At 37.2% G+C, this 12206-nt stretch overlaps 1 protein-coding gene and 1 pseudogene across 5 annotated transcripts in view; both read left to right on the plus strand.

Annotated features, from left to right (window-relative positions):
* The window catches only part of LOC139030656 (torsin-1A-interacting protein 1-like), a 38520-nt pseudogene extending 33024 nt beyond the window's left edge, over positions 1 to 5496 (plus strand).
* Positions 1 to 11877, plus strand: part of CCDC91 (coiled-coil domain containing 91) — a 372169-nt gene extending 360292 nt beyond the window's left edge. For all 5 annotated transcript variants that reach the window (XM_070453855.1, XM_070453856.1, XM_070453859.1 and 2 more), the window contains one exon: positions 10765 to 11877. In XM_070453855.1, the coding sequence (XP_070309956.1) occupies positions 10765 to 10875 (111 nt within the window). In that variant the 3' untranslated portion in view covers positions 10876 to 11877. The remainder of the gene's footprint in view (positions 1 to 10764) is intronic.
* The last annotated feature ends 329 nt before the right edge of the window (positions 11878 to 12206 follow it).

Raw genomic sequence — 12206 nt, forward strand, 5'->3', positions numbered from 1 at the left:
CCACCTGACCTGCCTCTTGAGAAACCTGTATGCAGGTCAGGAAGCAACAGTTAGAATTGAACATGGAACAACAGACTGGTTCCAAATAGGAAAAGGAATACGTCAAGGCTGTATATTGTCACCCTGCTTATTTAACTTATATGCAGAGTACATCATGAGAAATGCTGGACTGGAATCAAGATTGCTGGGAGAAATATCAATAAACTCAGATATGCAGATGGCACCAACCTTATGGCAGAAAGTGAAGAAGAACTAAAGCGCCTCTTGATAAAAGTGAAAGAGGAGATTCAATAAGTTAGCATAAAACTCAACATTCAGGAAACTAAAATCATGGCATCTGTTCCCATTACTTCATGGCAAATAGTTGGGGAAACAGTGATAGACTTTATATTTTGGGGCTCCAAAATCACTGCAAATGGTGACTGCAGTCATGAAATTAAAAGATGCTTACTGCCCAGGTGGGGTGCGTGAGACAAATGCTCGGGCCTGGTGCACTGGGAAGACCCAGAGGGATCGGGTGGAGAGGGAGGTGGGAGGGGGGACCGGGATGGGGAATACATGTAAATCCATGGCTAATTCATTTCAATGTATGACAAAAACTACTGTAATGATGTAAAGTAATTAGCCTCCAACTAATAAAAATAAATGGAAAAAAATAAATTAAAAAAAATAAAAAATAAAAAAAATAAATAAAAGATGCTTACTCCTTGAAAGGAAAGCTATGACCAATCTAGATAGCATATTAAAAAGCAGAGACTACTTTGCCTACAAAGGTCCGTCTAATCAAAGCTATGGTTTTTCCAGTAGTCATGTTTGGTTGTGAGAGTTGGACTGTAAAGAAAGCTGAGCACCTAAGAATTGATGCTTTTGAACTGAGGTGTTGGAGAAGGCTCTTGAGAGTCCCTTGGACAGCAAGGAGATCCAACCAGTCCATCCTAAAGGAAATCAGTCCTTATTACATATTGGCAGGACTGATGCTGAAGCTGAAACTCCAATACTTTGGCCACCTAATGCGAAGAGCTGATTCATTGGAAAAGACCCTGATTCTGGGAAAGATTGAAGGTGGGAGGAGAAGGGGATAACGGAGGATGAGATGGTTGGATGGCATCACCAACTCAATGGACATGAGTTTGAGTAAGCTCCAGGAGTTGGTGATGGACAGGAAAGCCTGGCGTGCTGCAGTCAATGGGGTTGCAAAGAGTCGGACATAACTGAGCGACTGAACTGAACTGAGTGCTTCTCAGTGGTAAAGAATTTTCCTGCCACTGCAGGAGACAGAAGAGATGTGGGTTCAATCCCTGGGTCGGGAAGATCCCCTAGAGAAGGGCATGACAACCCACTCCAGTATTCTTGCCTAGAGAATCCCTTAGACAGAGGCGCTTGGCAGGCTATGGTCCATAGGATTGCAAGGAGTTGGACATGACTGAAGCGACTTAGCAGATAGTGTCCAACAAAAGGTTAATTTCTTGAAAGAAGGGGAAACTGAGGAAAACAAGACAGCTCTGACAGTGATGTTACCATTGTTTAAGTCAGGTCCAGGGATTCTGTTGGGTTGGAGACCAAACCACTAGATCATCAATCAAGTCAACATTCTTGGTGGTCTACTCTGCCAAGAATCACTTTGGCAGTCATCACAAAGCCGATATCTCACAGCTTTTGATAAGCAATCATTAGTACCAAGCTCAGCATATGAAAAAAAAAAAAAAAGCCTCAGGAATGGATTGAACAAACCATAAGGATAAGGGCTAGGATGCAGACATCATCATCAGGCAAGTATTCAGTAGATAGCAGTTTTTCAGGTGATGACAATGTTCAGAAATCACAGCTTGAAAATCAGTCTCCCGTTAACCTCCAGCAAGCAAGTGACTGGACAACCCAAAAGTACATCTTTTGTCAAGATGAAGTGGTGATGGCCCCTTGTTCTGACAGTTGCTCTTCTCATTGTGAGTTTCTGGTACATTTGTCCTCATGAAGTAAAAACTATCACTGTTCAAGAGTTCCAGAACTAGATGAAACAACAGATAAATAATTACCAAGATCAAGATGAGAAGCTGTGAAAAAGGAACCTAACATTCCTAGAAAAACATCTTAATAGCTCCCAACCATGGTCTCACCGTTCTATGTTGCTGCTTACTGCTGACCAAGATGCTGAAGAAGCACTCAGGTGTCTGAACAAATCACCGATGCCTGTTCATCCAGATTGATGGAGCAGGCAAAGCAACTTAAAGACAGTGATATTGTCAAACAAAAGGTAGATCAGGAACTGAGCAATGGATTCTGAAATGGCCAGAATACAGTTGTGGTCCACAACTTTGAGTCACTGCCTGCAGGCTCTACTTTGACCTTCTGTAAGTACTGTGACCATGAAAATGCAACTTTCAAAGATGTGGCCTTAGTCCTGATTGTCTTGTTGGAGAGGAGACACTTGGAACCAATCTAGTCCTAAAGAAAATTGAAGAAAAAGTGAGGGCTTTCCTCAAAGTCAAGTTCAGCAACTCTGACACACCCAGCTCCTACAAACATATTTGTTGCTGTTCCAACGCTGAGTCATGTCCAACTCTATGCGACCATGGAGCGTGGTACACCAAACTCTTCTGTTCACAGCCTCCTGGAGTTTGCTCAAATCTATGTCCACTGAGTTGGCGATGCTATCTAACCATCGAATACTCTGCTGCTCCCTTCTCCTCCTGCCTTCAATCTTTCCCAGCATCAGGGTCTTTTCTAATTAATCAACTCTTCACATCAGGTGGCCACAGTATTAGAGGTTCAGCTTCAGCATCAGTCCTTCCAATGAATATTCAGAATTGATTTTTTTTAGGATTGACTGGTTTGATTTACTTACAGACAAATAGAGTGGGCTCTGGAGCAGTATTTCTTACTTAGTCCTGCTGTGTAAAACCTGATGACAGAAAATCATCAAGTTCTGAGAATTTTTCAAATTTTCTAACTAGAAACAGGATTCAGAGCTTTTTTTTTTTTTTGAAAGAACTGGTTTCTTTTTTAAAAATTATTCTTCATTGGAGGATATTTGCTGTACAATATTGTGTTGACTTCTGCCTTGCAATAATGTGCATCAGCCACAAGTATGTATATGTACTTCCCTCCTGAACCTCTCCCCACCCTTCACCCCATCCCACCGCTCTAAGATTTCTTTTTAAAAGAGGTTAAGTTCTTAGGTAACTATGGAACATCTAAATCATTTATTCATCCTAATTATCTGTTATTTGAGAGAACTGTTTCCCTGTTTTCTCTGACATCTGTGTTAATGATATCTGAGGACTAAATCCTATGCAGTCACATAGAGGATCTACTTAGATTCCAGGTTGAATCATTATTGCTATGGTATGATGAGTGGGAGGGATCAGGCTCCTTCCAATGAATCCTCCCAAGTTTTTAGCTTAGTTTTTTTTCCTCAAACTTTAAACTTTTTTTGTATTGAGGTTTAACTGATTAACAATGTTGTGGTGGTTTCAGGTAAGCAGCGAAGGGACTCAGCCATGCATATGCATGTATCCATTCTCCCCCAAATCCCCCTCCCATCCAGGCTGGCACATAACATTGAGTAGAGATCCATGTGCTATACAGTTGGTCCTTGTTGATTATCCATTTTGAATATAGCAGTGTGAACATAACCATTCCAAACTCCCTAGCTATCCTTTCCCCTGGCAACCATCAGTCTTGTAAGTCTATGAGTCATTTGTATCATTTCCTTTTAGGTTTTGTTGAGTTATTAAGCTCCCTAAACACAAATGTGGGTTTCCTCTTTTATATCATTTAAATGTAAATTACTTAGCTTCTGCTTATAGGAACAGAAATAATGAAAGGCCATCTGAGTGTGTGTTTGTTTTGTTTTGTTATGTTTTTCTGGTTTTGGAGGGCAGGGAGAAGGAAACAAGGGGAAAGTTGTGGAATGGGAAGGAAAAGTTGGGGGGCGTCTTCAAGATGAAAGTTAAAATAAGCCACTGAAATAAGCTACTAAGTTAAAATAGGCCTGACAGTCCAGTGGTTAGGACTCCCAGCTTAGCTTCCACTGCCGAGAGCCGGGTTCCATCCTTGGTCAGGGAACTAAAATCCCACAAGCTGTCCTGCACAACCAGGAAAAAAATGGTCACTGATGCCTAAGATTAGTCAAATATAAGTTATATGAACTCCATTCTTAGTGAAGTCTATTAGGACTTCCTTCTCACATGTCCTTTCTTTTTTTTTTCCTTTAAGAAATTTTTAGTCCTCCCAAAGATTTTGAAGCATATACCTGATGAGTGTTAGTGTATTTGCTCATTTGGCTTTTAAGAATGGGTAAATTCAGGCAGTTTATTTTGGTCATATCCCAAGCATTTTGTTAAGAAATATAATTTCAAGAATTGGCAAACCATTTGTCAACCATATATCCTGGGCTGTTGAAGAAGGATTTGATTTTCTACATGTCCACTTGTTGCAGTCTGAATCCTTTAATGACACTCTTGAGAAAAGTATAAAAGATTTACTGTGCACGTGATGAATTCTACAGAGTACCTCCAGCCAAAAAGAAAGGAAAGTTTACCAATCATGAAGGATGTTAAAATACACTGCTGTGCATTACTGTAGAATTTCAGTTTTAGCATTGCATCTCTAACAGCTTTCTCATCTGTCAACTGCTTTATTTTTCTTAGAATCTTAAAATTCTAGACCCAATTTAGTTTTTATTTTTTATTGTCTATAAACCTTTAAATGACAATATTTGTTTTTAGAATACTAGAGCCTGTCAGTGGCTTCATCATTTACCTTTTGAGGATCCCATAACTGATGGTAGAGTATGGTCTTATTTCTTCCCACTAGGACTATCAGTATTCATAAATTTATACTCTTCATTGTAGTTTGTTCCTGAATATCAGAAGTCAGATATTGTGATTTATAGAGGATTCTAAAATAAGTTTCTGAAAAGGCTTATCTTATTTATATATGTGTGTTATGTGGAGGAACTAATATTTCTATTAAATGTTTCATTGACCAAAATCTTAAAGTAATTAATCTGCCTGCAATGCAGGAGATGCAGATTCAATTCCTGGGTCAGGAAGATACCATGGAGAAGGGAATAGCAACCCACTCCAATATTCTTGCCTAGAGAATTCCATGGACAGAGGAGCCTGGTGGGCTACAGTCCATGGGGTCACAAAGAGTCAGACACAACTGAGTGAGTAACAAACACTATATCAGGAAAAGTAATTGTAGCAGCTGATTTGTAAATGATTTTAAAAGCTATTTTAGTAATTTAAATAAATTTGCTTTCTTGTTTTGTACTCATAAAAAAATGTTATATTGCCTATTAATGTAATTCAAGGCAATATACTTTTAAATTTTGCTTAGTTTTTGCACTTTATGGGGAAAAAAAAGAGTATCAGACTATCTGTAGTCTGATTTTTTTCCTTCTTAAATTCAATTTTATTGAAAATGTTTACTGCCTCTTGAGAAACCTGTATGTAGGTAAGGAAGCAACAGTTAGAACTGGACATGGAACAACAGACTGGTTCCAGATAGGAAAAGGAGTACGTCAAGGCTGTATATTGTCACCCTGCTTATGTAACTTATATGCAGAGTACATCATGAGAAACGCTGGGCTGGAGGAAGCACAAGCTAGAATCAAGATTGCCGGGAGAAATGTCAATAACCTCAGATATGCACATGACACCACCCTTATGGCAAAAAGTGAAGAACTAAAGAGCCTTTTGATGAAAGTGAGAGAGTGAAAAAGTTGGCTTAAAGCTCAACATTCAAAAAACTAAGATCATGGCATCCAGTCCCACCACTTCATGGCAAATAGATGGAGAAACAGTAGAAACAGTTTCTGACTTTATTTTGGGGGGCTCACAATCACTGAAGATGGTGATTGCAGCCATGAAATTAAAAGACATTCCTTGGAAGGAAAGTTATGAGCAATCTAGATAGCATATTAAAAAGCAGAGACATTACTTTGCCAACAAAGGTCCGTCTAGTCAAGGCTATGGTTTTTCCAGTAGTCGTATATGGATGTGAGAGTTGGACTATAAAGAAAGCTGAGCACTGAAGAATTGCTGCTTTTGAACTGTGGTGTTGGAGAAGACCCTTGAGAGTCTCTTGGACTGCAAGAAGATCCATACAGTCCATCCTAAAGGAGATCAGTCCCGGGTGTTCATTGGAAGGACTGATGCTGAAGCTGAAACTCCAATACTTTGGCCACCTGATGCGAAGAGCTGACTCATTTGAAAAGACCCTGTTGCTGGGAAAGATTGAGGTCAGGAGGAGAAGGGCACGACAGAGGATGAGATGGTTGGATGGCATCACCGACTCAATGAACATGGGTTTGGGTAGACTGGCAGTTGGTGATGGACAGGGAGGCCTGGCGTGCTGCGGTTCATGGGCTTACCAAGAGTCGGACACAACTGAGCAACTGAACTGAACTAAACTAATTTATATTCTTCTAAAGTATTAGATGGTATGGTTGGTAAAATGGTAGGTATATGTGATATGCTAAAATTTATTTACACAGTTGTAGTAATTAAAATAGCATATTTCCATGGGCTTCCCCAGTGATAAAGAAAATGAAAGTGTTAGTCTCTCTGTCATGTCTGACTCTGTGAACCTATGGACTGTAGCCTACCAGCCTCCTCCGTCCATGAAATTTTCAAGGCAAGAATACGGAATGGGTTGCCATTCCTTTCTCCAGGGGATCTTCCTGACCCAGCAATGAAACCCAGGTCTCATGCATGGCAGGCAGATTTTTTACCATCTATGTGACCAAGAAGTCCACCAGTGGTAAAGAATCCACCTGCAGTGCAGGAGATGTGGGAGACTTGTGTTCAATCCCTGGGTCAGGAAGATCCCCTGGAGAAGGGCATGGGAACACACTCCAGTATTCTTGCCTGGAGAATCCCATGGACAGAGAGAGGAGCCTTTTGAGCTACAACACTTCATGGAATCACAAAGAGTCTCACCCTACTTAAGAGACAGAGGATTGATATTTACATAGGGATAGGGTGAACTCTCTGTGGAAGCTCAATAGGGAGCCTGAAGAAAGATTCAGGTGTATATGGAAATTGATTTACGATAGACGTAGCATTGCAGATGACATGTTTTTTGGCTCAAGCAATTTCTGTAAGATATTGTAGCATACAGAGGTCTGTATGATAGGTTTTCACAACAGCATTTTGCTAGTATAAAAGCAAAAGATTTGGAACAATCCAAATGTCTATCAATAGTATAATTTTTAACTAAGTAATAAAATAATCCCTTATATAAAATTATAACTATAAAATGGAAAATTATACAATGGTTTAGACAAAGAAAACAGGGAAAACCAGTCCTTTCATATGCTACATCTGGGACTAATAGGTGGCTCAGATGGTGAAGAATCCACCTGCAGTGCGGGATACCTGGGTTCAATCCCTGGGTTGGGAACATTCCCTGGAGAAGGGAAAGGCTATCCACTCCAGGATTCTGTTCTGGTTGCAAAGTCAGACACGACTGAGCAACTTTCACTGTCACTTGCTCTTGAAAGCAATTTGGTAATAACTATCACAGTTTACAATATGCAGATCCTATCAAACAACCTGATTAAAAATGGGTGGAAGAACTGAATAGAGATTTTTTTCAAAGAGGAAATGCAGACGGCAGACAAACACATGAAAAGATTATCATCGCTAATCATCAGGGAAGTGCAAATCAAAGCCATGATGAGATATCACCTCACACCTGCCAGAATGACTATCATTGAAAAGAATAGAAATTACAAATATTGGTGAGGATGTGGAGAACACTGAACTCTCATACGCTGTTGGTGGGAATGTAAATTTGTGCAGCCACTGTGGAAAACAATATGGAGATTTCTCAAAAAACTAAAAATGGAGTATGATATCACCCAGCAATTCCACTCCTGGGCATATAGTTAAAAACAAAAGCGCTAATTTGAAAAGATACTTGTTCCCAAATGTTCATCCCAGCATTATTTATACTAGCCAAGGTATAGAAGCAGCCTCAGCGTCCATCAACAGATGAATAGTAAAGATGTATATATAGACACACACAATGGAATATTGCTCAGCAATAAAAAAAAGAATGCAATTTTGCCATCTGCAGCAGCATGGATGGACTTGGAGGGCATATTAAGTGAAATAAGTCAGAAAGAGAAGTACTATATGGTATCACTTATATGTGAAATCTAAAAAATAAAATAAACTTGTGAATAAAACAAAAAGGATGCAGACTCACATATATAAGAACACACTACTGGTTACCTCTGGGGAAAGGGAAGGGAAAAGAGACAACATAAGGGTAGAAGAAAAAAACAGGGTTATTATGAGATTATATGAAATCATCCATGTAAAACTTTGAAAATTACAAAGCATTACAGAATTTAAAGAATCTTCTATTCAATAAAAAATAATTTTTAAAAAGGACTGGATATGAATGGCTGAACAGAGGTAACTGGCTAGATGTCTAATCAGAACACTGGCATTCCCCATGAAGAATGCTGCCAGCTACTCTGGATTCTGGAGCACTGAAAACAGCAACTGCGCTGACAGTAGACAAAAAATGAATTATAAGTACTTTGGCATCTAAGAGAGAAGTGTGTGTCTGATCACCATTGGCTGTGATATTTTTGTTCAGTTACCTACAAGTATCAGAAGTATTACACTTTTCTCTATTCATGAGATTTTTTTGTTAATTGTGTTTATTTTTTACACATTTACTGACTGCCTTGTATATTGTATCTCTTGGTGTTTTTGTCTTGCTCCTCTCATAGCCTGTTCTTCACAAGTGCCCATGTGAACATACTAACATGTTCAACCACAATTATATTATATGATATTATATCATATATCATCATAGTATTTTGCATCTAGAAATAAACTATCCAAATCATATGATGTAGAAAATCCATGTATTAGAATTCCTCTAGAAACCCTTGAACATCTGAAGCGAATGCACTCAGGTTAAAATTTCTTTGTTGCTAAATTGAACTAAATTGAAATAAACTTACATGTCTATCAATGGGAGAGTGGCTAAATAAATCATGGAATACAGTCAAGCAATTTCTTAAAAAATGAGATAGGAAAAATTTCCAGTAATGGCAGTGGAACAAAGTGATTATGTAAACCCTCCCATGGTTAACAATTACAGCATCTGGACCAAATATTTTTCAAAACCCATCTTTAAATGCTTGGAAACATCCAAAGTAGATAGAAACCACTAGGAATGTACTAGACCTGAGTGTTGGTATACCCTTCTGTGCTATTTGAATTTGGACCAAGTGCAAAATAATTTTTTAATACTTCAAATAATTAGCTTTCAGTATGCTTTATGTGTATTAAAATGAAACTTTAAAAATTTCAAATGTCTACTACATAGCTTTTAGATTGTTAGGCATGTTTTTACTTTTAGAATTAAAAGTGTACCTATCATTTCCTAGTAGATTGCTTTGCTCTATTTGGGTTAAGTATTTATTGATTCATTCAGTCTTAGAAAATATTTATGGGATGTCTAACATGTGACCAGACCTTCTTCTAATGCTGAGGTACAATAGTCATCAAGACAGAGAAGCTCTCTGCTCACTTGGGGTTTACCTTGTAAAGAACTGTCTTACTTAATAGAGACTTGTAAGCAGAAGGTATATATTTACCTAAAGTTATCGAAGGAATGGGGAAAAAAAAACAACCATGAGGAAAAAGGATAAGCAAGAATCTGTTTCTGTATTGTACATTAAAATCCCTAATATTAGAGGGAGTCTTGGTAGTTTTCAATCTTTTTACATGAGAATTTTGATAAATATACTATATTCTTTTTTATTAATTCTTAGGATACATCAAAATTTTAATCTTCCATTTTTTTCAGTCATTTTAGAAATTAGTGGATTATGGATGTGTAATTTACTAGAGAATTTTTGTTTGGATTTGACCTTTATGTTGAGGAAGCTTGTGGGAGGAATATGTCAACTTTTATACAAATATGACAGGTATATATTGTGAAATGGAATTTATTTGGCTTTCTTTTGCATTCATCCATTCTTCTATAACCTGTAACTAATATGTTGTTGTTTGTTATTTTTATACCATGAGCAATTTTTTAAGGCAGAAGAATTAGAAAGTTTTTTTGATGTAGTTAATAATTCTTAACATCATGAAAGTTTTTATATGACTTTTATTACTAAATCTCTAGGATTTTGTTCACTGGCTTTGTTATTAACACACTAAAATTATCCTAATAAAAAATCTCTGACTCAGCAGATAGACCAAGTCAAATTTAAGTTTCAACAGTATCAAATATTCCTTAAAATACTCCTTTTCTAGGAACTTTCTCTAATTTTAGGATATTGTATGTTTCCTCACTTATCCTTTGTCCCAGGTAAACTTAGGCCTGTTGTAATTATACTGTTTTTCCCTACATGTTTTTCTTTTGTTTATTGCATCTGTTATGTTTTTATGATATTTCTGGGTGTCTTGTCTGTATATTCATTACAAAATGGTATTTTAAATACTATTTTATATTTTCTGAAATCACTCTGATCAAATTTATGCTATTTTCCAGTAGCTGAATACCAACATCATTTGTAAAATTGTAACAATTATCATTTCATCTTAGATGATAGACAAAAAATAGTGACTGCACTATCTCTGAGTTTAAAGCACTGTTTGATTTTCTAAATCAGCATCTGAAAAGTTTTGTCTAGTGGGCTTCTGTGGCATACTGTTCTTTATCCCTCAACTAAGTATATTCTTTTTTCTTTCTCTCTCTCTCTTTAAAAAAAATCAACAGCTTGACCAAGTCATCCGCCAAAGAAGCCTGTCCAGTTTGGAACTGTTCCTTTCCTGTGCTCAGAAACAGTTAAGTGCTTTAATAGCTACAGAACCAGTTGACATTGAATAAAGAAAACGTGACAAGCTAACCCACACTGGCAATGGATAAATCATTAGACCTCTAAAATACATGCTCTGAATTATAAAGATGTTTTTGTTTTCTTTCCAAACCTTGGAATATTGGTTTCCACTTCAAGGATAAACTAAAGCAATATTTAGAAGAACAAGAGATCTAATTTATTTTATTTTCTCCTTTATGTTTAATGTTATTTTATTAGTAGCAATAGTAGCAGCTACAGACAGTATGATGTGCCCTCAAAGCCATTGAAAATTACCAAAATGTAATTAAATAAACTTTATAGCTTCTGGTGGCCGGTTACATTGTATTTGGCAAAAATAGTAAATATCTTTATTTATCATTTCACAGTGACTCCGGATGAGATTCTAAAATGTCATCATACATTTATTTGATTTTGAGGATATAAATAGCATGGTTTTCAACATCACCTTTTTATCTGTGTAACTTAGCTATAAAGCATGGATATGCCAGAGAATCATTCTGATATTACCAACCTCTTCTATAGTGGGATCCATATATTGTCATTGGTAGCAATTAAAAACACTGAAGATTATTAAATTAATTCAACTTTGATCTTATGTACCACCTAAAGGAATATATATGTATAATGTACTTATCTCCTATTTTTTTTCTTCACAGTCACTATGAATCAATAAAATCTTTTTTCTTACAAATCATACCATGAACTTAATCTCTAGAAAGAGAATATAACTTAGGAGATTTATATTCCCTGTTATATATAAATAGAATGGAATCAGGTCCAAATATGAAATGCGAAATCCTTTCCCAGTACTTCAGGATGTACTTAATTCATGAGCAGTGTGCTTCAGCGCAAAATCATGAGGTGTTTGTTTTCTCTTTTAACATCAAAATTAAAATATCATTTAAAATGTTTGCAAACATTTTTGTTTTGTTTCCTGAAATGCTCCTACTTTCATTGGCTTTGTGCTTTTCTGGGATTTCTCAGTGTAATAAAGAGAGCTTCAAATCTTATTTGGTTATTGTTATTTTTAATACTTTAAAGTTTTTTTAAAAATTTTTTTTCTAAGTCTAACTTCTATATCTATGGATGATGATGTTTTTAACTTATACCTCCCCACCAAGAATCTTTTAACAAGTGCTTATTTTACCAAGGGCTTCCCTGATGGTTCAGGTGGTAAAGAATCCACCTGCAATGTGGGAGACCTGGGTTTGATCCCTGGGTTGGGAAGATCCCCAGGAGGAGAGCATGGCAGCCCACTCCAGTATTCTTGCCTGGAGAATCCCATGGACAGAGGAGCCTGGGGGGCTACAGTCCATGGGAATGCAGAGTCGGACACAAC

The sequence above is a fragment of the Odocoileus virginianus genome, chromosome 23 (genome assembly GCF_023699985.2).
Source record: "Odocoileus virginianus isolate 20LAN1187 ecotype Illinois chromosome 23, Ovbor_1.2, whole genome shotgun sequence".
Lineage (NCBI taxonomy): Eukaryota > Metazoa > Chordata > Mammalia > Artiodactyla > Cervidae > Odocoileus > Odocoileus virginianus.